The sequence below is a fragment of the Aythya marila genome (genome assembly GCF_965140915.1).
Source record: "Aythya marila genome assembly, chromosome: 15".
Taxonomy (NCBI): Eukaryota; Metazoa; Chordata; class Aves; order Anseriformes; family Anatidae; genus Aythya; species Aythya marila.
In genome coordinates this window covers 16,266,882-16,284,823 of record NC_139056.1, presented here as the reverse complement: position 1 = coordinate 16,284,823, position 17,942 = coordinate 16,266,882, and the positions used below count along the sequence as shown (strand labels likewise).

At 45.5% G+C, this 17,942-nt stretch overlaps 1 protein-coding gene across 2 annotated transcripts; it reads left to right on the top strand.

The window, feature by feature from the left end:
- The first annotated feature begins 989 nt into the window (after positions 1-989).
- On the top strand, positions 990-17,854 carry ZNF598 (zinc finger protein 598, E3 ubiquitin ligase). 2 transcript variants are annotated; one of them, XM_082772865.1, is made up of 12 exons: positions 990-1,236; positions 3,866-3,978; positions 5,397-5,526; positions 7,680-7,891; positions 8,457-8,674; positions 9,276-9,393; positions 10,447-10,628; positions 11,853-11,922; positions 12,584-13,347; positions 14,216-14,351; positions 15,139-15,283; positions 15,547-17,854. In XM_082772865.1, the coding sequence occupies exons 1-12, from the start codon at positions 1,003-1,005 to the stop codon at positions 15,892-15,894; spliced, it is 2,670 nt and encodes an 889-aa protein (XP_082628991.1). In that variant the 5' UTR covers positions 990-1,002; the 3' UTR covers positions 15,895-17,854. The 2 variants fall into 2 exon arrangements, with proteins under 2 accessions (XP_082628991.1, XP_082628990.1); XM_082772864.1 differs by having other exon boundaries at positions 11,850-11,922; positions 15,547-17,853.
- Positions 17,855-17,942: the final 88 nt, after the last annotated feature.

The following is a 17,942-nucleotide window of genomic DNA, read 5'->3' as shown; positions in this document are numbered from 1 at the left end:
GTGTCCCGGAACCATTCCTCAGCCGCCCTCTAGCCCCAGCCCTGCGAGTCACGGGAGGAGGCCAGGCAGATGGGGCCATTTTGTCACTTTTAGGGCAGTGGCAGCCCTTGACTCAGGGGCCAGGACCGCAGGGATGTTTGCTCATCGGGGTGACTCGGTGCCCGGCTGCTGACACAGGCGGTGATGTGGCAGAGCCAGCGCCTCACGCCACGGCCCTGGGCGTTTCTGGAGAGCTGTTTGGGCAGATCCAGCGGCTGAATCGCTGTGTTTGAGAGGGACCCGCGCTGATTTCTCACAAATTGAAAGCACAGCGACCCCAGATAGGTCTTTTTGTGGGAATTCAGGATAAGGAAGAGTTGGAGAACACTGTGAGGGTGCCCCGCGCTGTATACAAACAGCACAAACTCTGCTTTCCCAGCCGCCTGCCACAGGGACGCGGCCGCTCCCCGCGCTCCTGGGGCTCCCCCTCCCGGCTGCGGCACCGCCACAACCCCCGGCCCCGGAGCCGTGCCGGGAGCTGCGTTGGTGCGCGCAGTTATCATTTCCTATAGTGTTTCAGCTCCTTTTTTTAACGTTTTTCGCTTGTTTTTGTGGTGTTTTTGCGCCACTGACGCCCGATACGCCGCCAGCCGTGTGGCAGGGCCCGACTGAGGCCTCTCACGGCGCTGCCCCCGGCCGCGGGGAGCCGAGACCCCCATTACCGCCGCGGAGCAGCGAGAGGCGGCTAGAGCGGACCTGTAAGGGCACGGCGAGCGCGCCGCTCTGCCTTCCCTCTCTATGGTCAGAGCTGGCGGAAGCGCGTGACGTCGAGGGGGCGTGGCCCCGCGGGCCTCCCAAGTCGGGTAATGGGCGGGTGGAGGAGAGGCGGGCGCTCCTCTCTCTATGGTCGTCCTCCGGGCAGAGCGTCGCGCGGCGTGGCGGCGCTCTAGGCCGCGTCTCGGTGGTGCAGGAGGCGGTTGCTAGGCGGAGCGGGGCCTAGGCCGCGGCGGGGTCGGCGCCGCCATGGCGGCCTCGGGGCCGGGCCCGGCTTCTTCGGCTTCGGCTTCGGCTTCGGCTTCGTGCTCGGGCTCGGGCTCGGGCTGCGGCGCGGAGGGGCCGTGCGTGCTGTGCTGCGGGGAGCTCGACGTGGTGGCGCTGGGCCGCTGCGACCACCCCATCTGCTACCGCTGCTCCGTGCGGATGCGGGCGCTGTGCGGCGTGCGGTACTGCGCCGTGTGCCGCGAGGAGCTGCGCCAGGTCCGCACCGCCGCCGGGCCCAGGGCACGGGGCTGAGGGCTCGGGGCCGGCCCCTGCCCCCAGCCGGGGTTATGGGGGCTCAAGGGGGGGGCTCCGGGCTTGCCCCGCGCCCTGCCGGCCTGTGCGGTTCCCCTGCGGGTGCTGCCGGGCTGGGCCCTGCTGTGGGTGGGGTGCGCCGTGAGCTGTGTTCCCCCCCCACCCCGTGCCGCTTCTGCTTCCCCGGGGAGGGGTCGCGGCACGGGGACCCCCGGTAGGGGTCTGGGGAAGCGGCCCTGAGCTTTTGGGGGGTGCGGCGGGGGGGCTGATGCCAGCAGGGATCGGGGGAGGAAACTTTGTTTGGGGACGTTGGCAGGAACAGATGCTCGGGTCTGGACTGATGTGAAGGAAGAAAAGGTTTTAGGAGAAGAGAAATGAAAGCTTTTAGAAGAAAAGAATTGTTACTAGCGTTGTGTCGCTTAGGAAATGGAGTAAAATAAGTCTACCAGGGGAGCTCTTCCTCTCCCCTGTGGCAAAAGGGGGCACCCCTCTTCCCCCCGCTAATTCTGGGTACTTCGGCTGCTTCTTGTGTTGTTCAAATAGTTTGGAGGGGCTGAAGATCTTAAGCTGCACGCTCAAGATCCTCAGATTTCGTGGAGGCCGGACATGTTGATGTGTTGTTTTTTTTTTAAGCTGGCATGAGTAGCCTCTGTATGGAGAAAGATAAGAGATTTAAAAAGTGATTTTTGTCTCTGACAGCAGCTCTGGGGAGCTGCTGCTCTGCCTCTGCTGTATTAGGAAGAAGCCAACTGTGGTGTTGCTCTTGTGCCTTAATGCTGCTTGTCTTAGGGTCACAGATGGCCTGTTAACCATGAGATCTTCCCAGGTTTGTAATAATCGCTGTTATGCGGCCTGAACTTTGGTGCAGTAAGCCATCTTTTTCTCTCATTTGTTACCTGTTAAAAGCCGTCCTTCTATTAGAGTTGCCCAAGAGGTCCTTCCTAATGACTGGGCTCTTTTTCCCCTCATCTTTAAGCACAGCTGTAATGCTGCTGTGTGTGTGCACCCGTCTGCCCTAAGAAAAGAAAAAAGATTCTGGGGGGCACGAACCACATCAAGACTGTCCTTAAATGAACTGTTTGTATAAGTAGGATGTAAAGCAGGGGCTCTTCATTTGCGTGGTGTGTGTGGAATTAGAAGAGGCAAGGGCAGCTCCACCAGACCTCAGCTGGTGCTGTGCTGATCAGTGTAGGTTGGGCTGGTAAGGGACGCATCCAAAGGAAATGGAAACAGCTCCAAAGATGGCTGGCACCAGGGAACACATGGAGGGGAAAGCAGGATATACTCGTTATGGTAATGTGTGCTCTCAGTGGTGCCTAATTGCTGTGCTAGGAAGGATTACTTGACCTGGAAAGCAACCCTGACATGTACTTGGATCAGGCGTGGAGGATCAGTCGGTGTGTTTACTTCATGTTACGTTGAACTCCTGTGATAAAATCTGCTTTTCTTGATCCATTCCTCTATTCCAAAACGCGCTTCAGGCTGAGGTGAAATGTCTGTAGAACTTTACTGAAACTATTTTTTTAAATAGCTGAAGTTAGGCATTTATCCAACAAACTTAGACTTATGTTCTCTTTATTTTAAGCTTGGTATTCCAGAGAGGTGTGTGTGTGCCTGTGTATATATAAAAAGCACTTTGGTTAACTTAATAGTAGCCTGGCTGTAAAGAAAGCTTTAAACAAGAACACGCACACAGCTTGCTCCGAGGTATTTCAGCACAAGAGGGATAGAGGAGTGACTTAACACGACTGAACTGCGCGTGTAGTATCGAATGGAATGCTTTTATGAAGGCTGCAGGTATTTCCAGAGTTATTGTATTCACTGTGACGACTCAGGATGATTAGCATATTTGTGTCTTAGCCTTCCTGAGCTGCTGCAGGTAATTCCAGCCGGTAATTCCATCAATATTGCTGCCCCAGCAGCACTTCCCAAAGTGGGGGTGTGCTGTAGCACACCGAGGGCACGAGACTTCTCAGGAAGGACACAGCACTGTGGGTGGCTGAGCTGTGCTGCCCAGGGTGCAGGGCGGTCACTGGGAGCAGCCCGGTTCCCTTAGAAGGGGGACAAATACTTTGGGAAGGGAGGCAGCATTCCATTTCTCACCTTCCTGGTGAGAAAGGAAAGAAGCAGCCGAAGTTCCCTTGTCAGACTCTGAGTACCATCATTTCTCACTAAGTCTGGGTGATCTCCTGCCAGGAGGCAGCTGAGTGCAGGGCTCTGGACAGACACTGGCTGCAGAATGGGTTGAATTGCTGGCAGATGTTTACTCTCAGCATGGTTGTGGTAGCAAAGCATCATAAAAGAGTTTCCTAATCCAGTTCAAAATCCAAAGACCAGGCTAGTCCCACCCTCCTCCGCCTGGTGCTCCTGCTGGAGGCTGATAAGCAGCTGTCACGCTGCTTTGCTGACAGTCGTGGGGACAGCAGCTGGTGGTGACAAGCAGCTGGGCCAGGCACAGCTCGGGGCGTGTTGTCCAAGCCTTAGGCTACAGTGAGATCCCTGACAAAGTTTGTGCTGAGGAGCTGCTCTGTAATCCTGAATGCCGTGCAGCCCACGTGTTCTCTGTCTGATTCCTGCGTTGTGTTGCCTGTAGGTTGTCTTCGGACGGAAGCTCACGTCCTTCTCAACGATAGCACTTAGCCAGCTGCAGCATGAGAAGAAGTATGACATTTATTTTATGGATGCAGAGGTTTATGCGCTGTACAGGTAAGCGCCGGAATTCCTTTCTGTAACGTGTCCCTAAAACACATATTCTTATCTGCCTTACGTGGCCGGAAACGCGTGCGTTAACAGCAGTGTGGTTTTGGTTTATGGAAATGGTGGCTGCCGTGCTGCCTGCGTTAGTCACCCCGCAGTGTGGGAGCCTTTGGTGGGATGAGGAGCTGGAGCGGCACGGTTGGCATGAGCTCTCAGTGCCATGGTCGTCAAAGAGAGCAGCTCCTCAAGCCCTGGGGGGCTGGATTTACAGAAGCATAGTACAGGAGTGTTGCTCTGTCAAGAAAAGTTGCTTTTTGCTTCTTTACCAACAGCAAACTTGCTGGAAGGCTTTTAATTCCTTGTATGGCCTGTAAATTAGTAAAGGCAAAATTACTATGGTAATGTTATTTATTCTTGCGTTGCGTAAGGACTCCTCAAAATCATTTGTATGCTACATCAGATGAAAAGAAGAGCATCTTCTTCCTGCAAAGGTGTTAGTTGTAAATGGGAGAGAAAAAGGGTGAAGTAAAAAACAAAACAAAACAAAAAACAAAAACAAAAAAAAACAGGGTAAAAATGTGGCATCAGCATCGTGTTCTAAAAATACTTTTCATAGCATGTTTATTAGGAAGCTTTAAGTTTAGTTAAGACCACTTAAAAGGAAAGACGAACAAAAACAGGTGAAACCATGTAGGCAGTGGTACCTTTTTCTTGGAGAGTCACATGTTTTATCTAATCTAACCTGACTGGGGCTAAAAATGTAGCCTTGCTGGTAAGTTTATAATTTTGTGTAACTTCCAATTTATGGAATTGGGCAATGGGCTTTAGTGAGCAGAAGCAGTTGGAAACACTCTGATTAATTATACGCCAGCTCTGGGAATTGCTTTTGATGATCTGATTGCTGGAGAGCTGCTGAGATTGCCATTCTGGGGGCAGAAATCAAGTGTGCGTGAGTGGGGTCTCCTGCTGAGGCCAGTGCTCTGCCTTCAGCTCTGGTTGGGAAGCATTGGAGTTACTTCTTTTCTTCCTTTTCTATTACAGTTTTTTTTTATGCTCCCCATCATATACTTTGGTTTCTGCAGTAGAAAGCGTAATTAAACTGGGTGTGAACCTTGCATGCATCAGCTGAACCTTCAGTAAGCTGGGGGTTGTTGCACGGACATGTTCTAGTACACTAGCAGTGCACCACTGGCACGTGGATTTCTTAGACAGCAACTGTTCAGCTCCTTTCTTACAGTAATTCGGTTCTGTCCTGTTCCTGACAGATGACAAAGTATTCTTGGAGTAAGCAGGACGCTAACCTCATTGCAAGTTGCTGGGGGAGCTATAAAAATGCAGAATTCTGCTACTGACAGAACATTTGGTTTTGATAAAGGTAGCGGGTTGCTGAGAGGATAATATTTAGTAAATCTTTCTTTTTCCCTCAGGAAGTTGCTGCAGCATGAGTGCTTCTTGTGTCCGGATCTGAAGCCGTTCAACACGTTTGCAGATCTGGAACAGCACATGAGAAAGCAGCATGAACTCTTCTGTTGCAAGCTCTGTGTTAAACACTTAAAGGTGAGCTAGTTCTGTGTCCTGACGTGGGAAGGAGGGCTGAGTCCTTACATGACCTGCAACAGTACCTGGGGAGGTGGGAAGAAGGGGGTGGCTGAACAGCACCAATTTGCTTTTTAAATTTCTTCTGTCTGCCTGCAGCTAGGTCAGTTGCTTCATTTCAACTCTTGTGTTCTTTCATAAACTGATTAATGAAAGAGGCCTGAAGGTTCTGAATGGATTATGTTTTAAATTAAACCCAACCACGTTAATAACCTTCTGAGGCTAGCTCCTCCCCCGCAGTGTGTAAAAAACAAACCCTAACTGCCTGATAGGAAGTTAAGCCTGAACTGTAGGCACTACAGCTGTAACTAGAGATTTGATATCTATTAAGGCTTGTGATGACTTTACAAACTGTAACTGAGAAAGTGTTGGTGCCAGTTCAGAAGGCAGAATGTATCAGGGCCGGATGGATTTCTTTCTGACACCAGAGACATCATAGCATTTACAGTTGACTCATGTACAGGATGAGAGTCCATCTTGCTGGTTTAATGAACTATAATTATATTTCATTATCTTGTTTATTTGTTCAGAGCAAATTTCCTGTATCTTGTTGTTTTGATTGGAAAATGAAATTTAACTGTTGTCTGCAATTGAGGTCCATCGTATTTGATGTACACACGAACAAAATGACCGAGGCTGTTTTAAAATGTGTTTTACAACCTGGTAAAGATAAAGCAGTTACTGGAAAGCTGAGTTGTCTGCCTGTTCTGGGTCTTAAAGCTACACATCTTATTATCACCATCACTGTCCTTTTTGCTTAACCTACCCAAATTTCCCATAGAACAGCTGTTGTTATGCCAGTCAGGCAAAGCTTTTTTCAGTCTGAAAGTCAGAATTCCACCTTTTCCACCTTTCCCTGGAGCTGGTGTGTTTTCCTGTGTCTGAATAGCATGTCAGACAAAATCAGCAGCTGCTGTTAAATGAGTGCTGGGACTGCTAACCTCTGTGCCTAATAGTTGTCAGCATTGTGTGCTGCTGTAGGAGGGAATTTAATTCATGAGCAGTTTTTGTTAGAACTCGGTACACGTGGTTTTGTACGTGTGTTTGTTTTCTCTGAAACCAATAGAGTGTCAGCTTAGAGAAATGCATTTATATGGTGGTGTCACAGCTGGTTTATGCCAGTTGAACTGTAGGTTATTGCCAAAAGGGGCAAGATCCAGAAGTGGTCAGGGCTGAGATGAATGAATACCAATGCATCTTTTTTGCAGGGTTAGCTTTCACTGAACTAATTTGATTCTCTTTTCTGTGGTTGTGCAATCAATAGCCCTAATTCAAGGGAGGTGAGTTGGAGAGGCCAACGCAACTTCTTTTGGTTGCAGTGTCCTTTGAACTCTGGTTAAGAGGTGTTTCCACCGTCAGCCTAAGCAGCCATCACTAAAGCTTGTTTATCATCATCTCTCCCAAAGACGTCACAAACTATAGTAGAATTTGTTGGCTTTTAATTTCAGAATACTGCAAGCACATTTTTATTTCAGAGGAAGACTCCATATGGGCTGCAAAGAAGTTCTTAAACTCATAGAAGCTTCGGTCAATCAACCCTAGCTAAGCCAAGTGAGCCTTTTCCTGGAATAAGTCGTGCCTCCTTGTTGAGGAGGCAAGAAATAAAGGATATTCTGTTCTCAAGGGTGTATTGATCTTTTTGGCATCTTCAGAACCCTTTCTACTAAAATAGCTTTTGTTAAAAGGGACAGAAGACAGCAGAATTTGTACACCGAACTGTATCATCTGTATGTAGCTATGTTGGGGTAGTTGCTGTCTGAGGAGCATTAAACAGGCCACTTCTCTTCCACTTTTTTGTTTGAGTTAGTGTGCAAAATACTGTACTTTCATAAAAAAGTAGGCTTTTTTTTTCCAATAGAGGTTTAAAAGTTTGTTACGTTATGTTAATGCACACACTTGTGAAAGGAAAAGTGAATTAGATCTGTTTCCAGTGTTTGAGGTGAGTGAAATACAAATGAGATGTAATTTCATTCAGTCTCTTGAATTTTGGTTCCTATTCACTGAAACTTTTAGGTGTCTGTCAAATTGCATCTTTCTAAAGCAAATTTTTGACTCCTGCAAGTGAGTAAGTTGTGCGGAGCCTAGCTCATTCAATTTTTTGTGTATTTCTTCAGATTTTTACGTACGAACGGAAATGGTATACTCGTAAGGACCTTGCTCGCCATCGAATCCATGGAGATCCAGATGACACCTCTCATCGTGGGCATCCCCTGTGTAAATTCTGTGACGAGCGTTATTTGGATAATGATGAGTTACTGAAACATCTAAGACGAGATCATTATTTTTGTCACTTCTGTGACTCTGATGGTGCTCAGGAATACTACAGGTTTGTGAAAGTTTAATTTCTCTTTCTGTAGCTTAAATTTTTAGAGAAATTGTTTTGATCTGCTCTGAGTTTTTGTAAGAGGAGTGCTTGAAGACAGAGGGCAAGAATGTTTGAGCAGATTGGCTGTAGGGTCTCTTCCTTAAACCAATAGCTGCAGAAACTTTGTTTATTTGTGCTTTAAAGTCATCCTCATCAATGTTAATGTTGGGTGTTAAGTTACATTTTGGAGTGTGACAGGCAGGTGTCTGCAGCAGTGTAGTGTGTTAACTCCAATACTCCAACATTTAAGTGCAAAGCAGATAAAGTCAATTTTCTTTTATGAAACACGTGCCTTGCATACAGTTTGGTGTGACAAGTATCCAGTAGTTTCAGGTTAATGTCTGTGATTGTGCATTAAGGTGTATGTGTAGACTGCACAGAAATGGTTTCAGTTGGAAAACTTGCCTGGAGATAAAGACAAGCCTAGGCAGATGGTTCTTCTTTGAAAGATGGAGTGAAGAATAAACATATACCATTAGTAAAATGTGTTGGGAAAGTTGCAGCTCAGCCTCTTCTCTCTTTCCAGCGATTATGAATACCTTCGTGAACACTTCCGTGAAAAGCACTTCCTTTGCGAAGAGGGGCGGTGCAGTACAGAACAGTTTACCCACGCTTTCCGCACAGAAATAGATTATAAAGCGCACAAAACAGCCTGCCACAGCAAGAACAGGGCCGAGGCCAGGCAGAACCGGCAGATAGACCTCCAGTTTACCTATGCTCCTAGGCACCAGAGGAGGACGGAAGGTAAGCGTGGCAGGGTCCTGAGCAACCTCATGTAATTTCAGAGTCTGCTCTGCAGTGAGCAAGGAGATGGAGCAGATGACCACCAGAGGTCTTTCCCTTCCTAAATTACTCTGATTATTTTTCCTCCATGTGTGGATTCAGTGATGATAAATAATTTTAGTGAAACTAAATTTCTCCAACGAGTAATTACACAAATTTCATATTAACTGTAATATAAGCAATAGTGATGAATGAGGAGCATGAGACCAGAGAAACATATCCACTTTGGTGTGCTGTGATTGAGATGCATACTTTTATTTTATTTAGAGAAATCTGCATAAAAATGAGACTACTCAAAACTCAAGCTGCAGGTTTGAATATGTGGAATCTATATATCGCAAAATATATTTCAGTCATAGAATCATTTAGGTTGGAAAAGACTCTTAAAATCAAGTGCAACCATTAATGTAGCAGTCCTGGGGGCTACATACTACTTAATCATCAGAAGGAAATCAAGATAGGTTTATTTGTACGAGTGTATTTTTTGCTCCTTTTCAGGCATAGTGTGATGCCCAGATTAGAGAAATAACTTTAAGAATGACCAACCCTCCCTCCTATTCAGGTGTTATCGGTGGAGAGGACTATGAGGAAGTGGACAGGTACAACAGGCAAGGAAGGTCAGGCAGATTGGGTGGCCGAGGAAGTCAGCAAAACAGAAGAGGCAGCTGGAGGTATAAGAGGTGAGTGGCAAAACATTTTGTGGATTTTATTGCTTCTTGATGCTGTTTCTTACTTAGTTATTAAGAGGCTTTTGGTAGACCAGCAGGAAGGAAGTGGGTACGAAATTTGGAAGCTTTCATAGTGAATCCTTAGTTGAAAGCAAAACTAATTTTCAGTCTAAGCCTGCATGCTGACCAGGTGTTTGATGAAAGTGTAGCTGTTTTGTGTGAAGTTTAAGCGTTCTGGACTTGCCAAAGAAAATGAACACTGTAATCTTCAGTGTGTGGGTTAACTAATATCAGAGTCCTAAATTAATTTCAGCAACTGTTTTTGTGCCAACTTTTAAAATAGGCTTTTCTGAAGTGATAAGTCTTTGCAGGTTTAATGGACTTTTTGGTCTGGGTAATCATGAAGTTCATGTTCTAAGGACCATGCTTTTCATTGAACAAACAGATCTCTGTGTGGCCAGACTGAATGCTTTGGAAAAAGAAGAGGGTTAAGTATTGAAATGAAAGTTTGCATTTATATGTCTATTCATTCACACAAGACCTGAGTGCTTTATACATACTGCACATCTATTTTTCTTCTTTTTCTCCCTGGAAAGTCAGCTGGTTCATTACTGGTAATTTCACCAGGGGAAAAAGTCCATCTCTAAACACTTTATGTGTTGGTGTCGCATGTGGATTGTGCATGTGTTGAGAGTTCATGACAAGCCATGTTTCAAAGAATTACTTTGGCCTACAAATAAGACGTTCATACATCTGAAAATGTGAGAGAGGTGTCCCCATGCATCTTTGGTACTGTCTCTCCCAGTTCACTCCAGTTGGTTTCTCCTGTCCTGGGTTGTTATCACCATGTAGAACTTGCAAATCCAGGGGTTAAATGTTGCCCATCTTGCCAGCTGGTGTCAGGGTGTATCCGAGCAGTGGGTTTGTTTCAGCCTTCTCAGCAGGTGGCAGCACAAGGCCAGGGACTGTCAACAGACCTGACACCAGAGAGGTGAGAGCTGGAGTGAGACAAATGTGCTCAGTAATCCTTGCTGTTTGACCGAGAAAATCTGCCCTGTCCTGTAGGGAAGAAGAAGACAGAGATGTTGCAGCGGCAGTCAGGGCATCTGTAGCAGCAAAACGTCAGGAGGAAAAAAAACGGGTAGAAGACAAAGAGGACAGCAGCAGTAGAGGTAAAAAGGAGGACCTGAGGGATTCAGAAGGATCCAGCTCCAAACGCGTGCCAAAGTTGTCAAATGAAACTCCAGGTTAGTGCTGAACATGTTCTGCAGCTGCAGGGAGGCATGATGGTTTGGGAGATTGGGCTGGCAAAAGTGTGAATTGCCATGCACTGTTCTCAAAAGCTGGGGGATACGGGGACAGCTGTGCAGAATCTTAATCTAACAACTGTTTGCATTGAAATGTGACTGAGCGGGCTGGGGTTCTTGCAGCAGGTTACACTTGAAATGGAGCAGGGTATAAATACCAAACACAATCAACATACAACAGTATATATGGTGCTCTATCCACAACTATCATCTCAGGCTGATGTTTCCTACTCTAGTGTGCAAAAACTGATTTATTGAGGTGCTTAAGCTCAGTGTTCCCTTTTTTGGGAAAAAGTTGCTCCTAGTAAAAGTCTGTAACTGGTCAAATCAAACTTTTAATTGTTATGAATAAGGTTTAGGGGCAAATAAAGACGGTGCTGTTGTTTTGATATTGCTGTTGCTTTAGATCCCTTTTTCACTGCCTTATTGCTCCTACAACAGGATTCCCCCTTAGTTTATATGCTTTCATAATGAGCTGAGTGCTGCTGAGAGCTCTGGTTGGTTAATGGGTACAGCTCAGCTGGGGATGGGAGGCAAGGTTATCTCCTCCTGCTGCTAGCCCAGCTTTTGCTGCGTGTGTCAAAGCTGTTACCAATCTGTCCTTGAACTGCTGCAGCCCACAGCACTGCATTTTAAGGCAAATACAAGTTGGAAGTGATTTATGTTTCAATGTAAAATAACTGCCCGGGAGCTGATTGCTGAGCAGTCTGGGCACCTGTGCAGCAGAGGTGTGAGGAAAGCTCAGAGGAGCAGCTTTCCAAATGAAGCATCAGCATACTCAGAATCCTAACCCTGTGCGGGCAGTTGAGTGCTAGCCTCAGGGAGAAGTGTGGAGCAGGCAGCTGGGGGCACTGACATCTTAGTCTCTACAGGATATCCTCACAGGTATCTTACCAGCCAATGTTTTGCTCATAATAAGTATCATGAATTGTCCGCATGCTAAAGCCAGTACCTGGTGACATAATGGTGAATGTGGTTAATTGAAGGAAATAGTGATGCATGGGCCTAAAATTTCCTTTTTGGAATGTCAGTTAATGACCTCATCAGCTGCTGAAAATGAAACTTGTTAATACTGCTGTCATGTTCAGTGATAGCTTCCCTCTGAAATGAATGGATTTCAGTTGAAATATTTCTTTGCTCTTTTTGTCAAAACTCCAAAAGAAGCAGCTGCTAATGGTGCTTTAAGCCAAGATGACTTTCCAGCAATTGGTTCAGCAGTGGGACCTCTACAAGGGTAAGTTTGTTCAAGGCTGCAGTGTTGAGAGCTGATGTAGAAACTTACACGGGTTCTGTTTCTGTAGAAAATGATTTTACAGATCACTTAGGCTTCAAGTGCTTCCCTTCCCCAGTTCCTCTTCTGCTTCAGACTGTTTCTGTCTTGGTCTCCTGCATGAACAGCAGAGGCTGTTGCTTCAGTTCATGGCTTGATTTTTTTTTTTTTTTTTTTTTGTTAGTGCTGCAATTGCAGGGAAGTTCTCAGTATTAATTCCAGACACTTCTTTAATTCAGTAGCTTATCTTGAGGGAGCCATATGCTATGGGTTTTAAAATTCATCCTCTCCTTAAATGGGTGGTAATTCAAATAGAATCTCTGCAGGATGTGGCAGCCAGAATGCACCTCTGAATGTTGTGTGAATGGTCTGCTGGTCAGGGTAAGGTGTGCTAAGACAGTACTGACAACACAGCAAGGCTGGCGTGACTGCTTTGAGGAGGCTCGTTCCAGGCATGGTTTATAAGCCTGAGGGTAGTTACATTCTGTTAAATTATGCCTGCTGTACCACCCTAAGTGATAAGTTTGAGGAAGACTGCAGTCAGGTATGGAGCTTGTTCTGCCTGGTGGAGTCCTGCTGCCTCTGCCCTGCTGGTGTAACTATGTGTGCTTGTCCTTTCTCACAGCTCTGCCCAGCTAGCAGCGGTTAAGCTTAAAGAAGAAGATTTCCCAAGCTTGTCATCCTCTGCAGCACCTACGATCTCTTCTGGGATGTCTTTGACATACACAGCAACTGCAAAGAAAACAGCTTTTCAAGAGGAGGATTTTCCAGCTCTCGTGTCAAAAATGAGGCCTAACAGTAAAACAATAACTAACATCACGTCTGCGTGGAACAATGGTTCCAGTAAAAACGTGGTCAAAGCCATTGGCAGCCCGTGTGTAAATCAGATAGCCAAGAAAACATCCTCCTTGAATAGCACTAAAGGAAGTAAGAAGAGCAATAAACTCTGTCAGTCAGATGATGAAGACAGTGGTAGTGGCTTGACAACGCAGGAGATCAGAAACACACCAACAATGTTTGACGTCTCATCCTTGCTGGCAGCTTCTACCTCACAAACTTTTACAAAAGTGAGCAAGAAAAAGAGGATGGGGATTGAGAAGCAGAGACCATCATCCCCACACCAGTTTCAGGAGACAGCGTTTCCCAAATCATCCGCTGAAAAGCTGCCAGAAGCAGAGCAGACACCAAACACATCCTCTGCTCTTCACGCCCCTGACAGATCCACAACTGTCATGAATGGTCATTCGGAAAAATCGTTAGCAATCTGTAGTACACCCAAAGAGCCCCCTGGCCTTAAAAAGCCCACAGTGACTAACCAATGCCCTTTACCTCAGGAAGACTTCCCAGCACTTGGGAGCTCAGGATCAGCTCGAATGCCACCACCACCAGGTAAGCACTACGGGGCCAGGGCACAGTCAGCTTTGCTTGGCTGTAGCTTGGAGAAACATGGCTGAAATTAAAAGGCAGCTTGGGAAACACAGACAGGCCTGAATGTCCTCTGTAAAACGAGTCTGATGCAGGTGTCTGTATTTTGGGGGGGCCTCACAGATGAGCAGCCAGTCTTTACATGTCACTGTCTTTCTAATGAGCACAAAAGTGTGTCTGGAAGCTCCCACGGACAAAGGAGGTCCCTCTTTAGCTGTGATCTGTACCTGCTGATACTTTTCAGTTGGCTTCCTTGGTCAATTGTTCTGCATTCGCAGCGATGCAATGCCCTTACTTTTAGTGGTGCCATAATCCTGTAAAACTGGAGCAGCGTAGCAACAAATGTGACCTGCAGTGGTTTTAATGAAAGCGGCACCGCATTAGGAGATGACTTGCATAGCTGCTTTGTTCTGTGCTGCTCTGTGGATAATTGTAGGTGAAGTACACTAGAACATGCGATGCCTAGTTCTGTTGTGGCTTCTGGAGCGATTTCCATTTGTTTTAATAACGTGTTTTACCATCAGGAGTTTGAGTGGGGTTGGGTTTGTGTTTTTTTTGATTAGTGCCTTGTGAAAAATTAACTCAATAGTTTAGTACTCTGTAGAGTAACATCAGCCACTCTGAAGTGCTTCTTGACCTGACTGTAGGGGCAATGGATCTCCACCTCTTTAATTTCTTTAGGTTTATTCTGATATAGTGGCATGTACTGTTGACTTGTAACTTCCTGGTGCTTCTGAGAGTACATCAGACCATTGGTGTTAATTACAGATGGTGGTATGTGGGTGCCACAGATATGTGCTCTAATTGCCTGCCCATTTCTGCTTTCGTTTAGGCTTTAACACTGTGGTGCTATTAAAGAGTCCTCCTCCGCCTCCAGGACTGTCTGTGCCTGTTAGTAAACCCCCTCCAGGTTTTGCTGTTATTCCAGCCACCAATATCTCTGAACCTGTCACTACATCTTTGAAAGAGTAAGTAAAAGTCCTTTGAGTTAGGGTTACTCCACACGTTGTGTCTCAGGTATGTCATAGAGCCTTCAGATGAAGCATGAAATATTCTGAGGGGGTTATTGTAAGCAGGTGCTGCACCAGAGACCAGCCATGTAATGATTCTGCTGTGGAGTCCCACGGCCAGTCAGGAGACTCCTGTGAAAACAGGGACAAGCATTGCTTGGATGCAAGTCTGAGGAAATGAAAACGTGTGGATTGGTAGCACAGCCTTCTATTTTCTAAGTTTGTTTGGACACAGTTCTACAACAGCTACAACATATTTCTTTAATCTTTCAGTTGATTGTCTGACTCCTAGAAGCAAGGTGCTGCAGATTGCTTTTCTTGACAACCCCTAAATGCCTGCCTTCATTGCTCGGATCTTTCTAGTAGCTGGTCTCTGGCTGAGCCCTTCTGGGCTAGAGAGCTGAGATTATAAAAAATTGGGAAGGGAAAAATTTTTGGAAGTTTAATACAGATGTCTGTATTAATCCATTCTGCTTTATTCATGCCATGGTCTGTTGTCATGCCTTTTCAGTGAACCTTTCTTACAAAATCACTAGTCAAGGCTACGTTAAATTAGAATTTCATGTGTTCTGTCTAGGTAAAGCTGGAATCTGATGCAGTAATCCCACAGGATTACTCCCGCTGCATTACTGCAGGAGGGAATGCATCCTATAGAAAAGAATAGCCAGATAATGTATATCTTTTTTATAACATGAAGCAGTATCAAATTCCTTCTTTCTTTTATTTTTCCCTCCCCCAAATGCAGGCCAAAATCTTGTCATGGGTCATACTTGATACCTGAGAACTTTCAGCAAAGGAACATTCAGCTAATACAATCCATTAAAGAATTTCTCCAAAGCGATGAGTCCAAGTTCAATAAGTTTAAAACTCATTCTGGGCAATTCAGACAGGTGAGTGGGCAAGAACCTTCCCGTTCCTGAAATCTTCCTCTCTGTTCAGTTCATACTGTGCGTCTGTCACTATTTGGTATTAGTGGGTGGACTGCACAGGTTTTCTTTTCCTCTGCTCCACTGTAGCTCTTTTGTAGTGCTAAGGTAGCAAAAAAAAGCAGTGAGGATGATGTGGCCTGGGAAAAAGTGAGTTCATTTTTAGGTGAATAGGACTTTTTTTCCTTTTTAAATTTCTAACCATTCCAATTTTCTTTTCACTGAAGGGGCTGATTTCTGCAGCACAGTATTACAAAAGTTGCCGAGAACTGCTTGGGGATAATTTCAAGAAAATTTTTAATGAGTTGTTGGTGTTGTTGCCGGACACAGTTAAGCAACAAGAACTGCTTTCTGCTCACAATGATTTCAGAATCAAAGAAAAGCAAAGTTCAAACAAATCCAAAAAGAACAAAAAGCACGTTTGGCAAACGGACTCCAACTCTGATCTTGACTGCTGCATCTGCCCAACATGTAAGCAAGTACTAACTCAGCAGGACATTGTCACCCATAAAGCTTTGCATATTGAGGATGAGGAGTTCCCTTCTTTACAAGCAATCAGTAGAATTATAAGTTAGCTTTCCTGAAGACCAATAAAAGAGTTTGTCTATGAATATGCACTTTTTGGAATGAGGTTTGACAGTGTAGTGTGGCTGAGAGCCACTGCCAGCTGAGTACTCATATGCAGGTAACTGTTAGAGAGCCCTCTCAGTGCTGTTCATAAATAATGTGCAAAGGGATCACTGGACTGCACCGTAGCTAATTAACATCCAAAGTTTGAGCTTCCAAAATGCCTGAGTAGAATTAGGGCAAAATCGCAGGGTGGGCAGGTGGGGGCCACCTTTCTCCTGTAACGCAATAGCTGAGAAAATGCTTTCTGATCTGACGACTGACAGGGGACACAATAGTGGAATATGCATCTGGTTTGGGTTTTTTCTTTCTTTTGTGGGGGGTGGGGGGAGATTTTGAATCACTGAAATGAATGGAAGCAGCAGTGGCTTCCCGTATACTCTGATTTGTGTGCTATTTCTGTGACCATGGAAATCAAAGTAGTCAGGGGTGCAAAGATGCTGAAAAGGAAAAGATCCTACTAAAAGGAAAAGATCCTACTCACCAGTGAATGAGACCGTTTCAGTTGTGTGTCTATAAATATTGGGCTGCAGCAAAGAATATTCCTGTTTGAAAACTGAGTTAATTCTACTACTTGAAGAATTGGACTGATCAGTGTGATGAGTTGAACCTGAGGTTTGAAGTTGCCTCTGACCTTTTATGTAACATGTTCTTTAAAGAAACTTATTTTGTAGCACTGCATGTAGAATCATAATGTTAAAGCTTTACTTCCTGTAAAGCACACTTCACAGTAATTTTATTTAATGACTGCCATGTTTCTAATTTCTTGGATGTATTAATGGTGGTAGTTCCAAGCAACAGCGTGTTGGGACATTAAATGCTGCTGATCACTGACCATGTTTATCTGCAGTGCCTTTAAGTGCATTTATCTGTTTACAGTGGTCTACACTAACAAGGATAATTTGTTCAGACTGTATGGAGTGTTTACATCCTGTACCTCCCTTGGTGATATCGGTCTGCAGTAGCTTTGCTTCTGTTGCTTGTCATCTATAAATTCCACCTCTAGGAAATGGGAGTTGAATCTTTGCATCGTTTGAAGCGACTCCTCCAGCAGCAGCTCTGATGCGATGGAGTGACGAGACCTCCCTGCAGAGCACTTTCACGGCTATAATAAGTGTCTGATTCTTGCCCATCCTTGCAGACCAGGTTTAGTTATTTTAACATGTTGAAGTTAATTTATGTAATTTTTAAGTGATAAAATACTGCTTTTATATAAGCATTTATATGAACACGAGCTCAGACTATTACTAAAGAGCTAGTCCTGGCTACAGAAATTTTTTCTTGCCTTATACTTATTTTTTGCTTGCTGTCAGGCTGCAAAGTGCTTTTGGTTTCTTTTCCAAATAATTAAGGCTGTTTTGAATACCTAAGCGTGTTGTATTCAGCACAGGGGCCAGACTGCATGCCCTGAAGTGGGGAGGGGAGGATTTGGCTGCATGGCTGTTTATAAAATGCATGAATATATTGCAAGTAGTAATGCTTCCATGTTCCTGCTTCGAGTCGGGTTCCTCTCGAGCAGAGCCGGGCCTGATGCCCGTGACACTACCACGACCCACGACAGACCTGACTGTGCTGGCACTTGGGTGCTTCACTTTCGATGCCACCTGCCTGTGCCACATCCAGTCAGCAATGGATCTACAACGTCAACTTTTTTTTTCCCCCTGTATGTTCCTTTGGTTTGTAAAATTCAGAGGAAACGAAATGCATATACTCTCCAGGAGTTTTTATGTCTTCCCTTTATTTTCAGTTAATTTCTTCTGTATTAGCAGATCCGTAGTTCCTGCCTGGCAGGTTGAGAACTCGAAGTGCTGCTGTAAGTTTCCTCGAGGCGATTGATCTCTGATCTATCTCTGAACTGATGCAGTTCCCTTGTTCCCTGTGCTCACCTGGTTAAATAAAGTGTTACCAAATTTTTTCAGGCCGCTTCTTTTCATTTTAAATTCTTTATTGAAAATAAGTTGCAGTTGGTACACAGACACTGAAAATACATAATCAC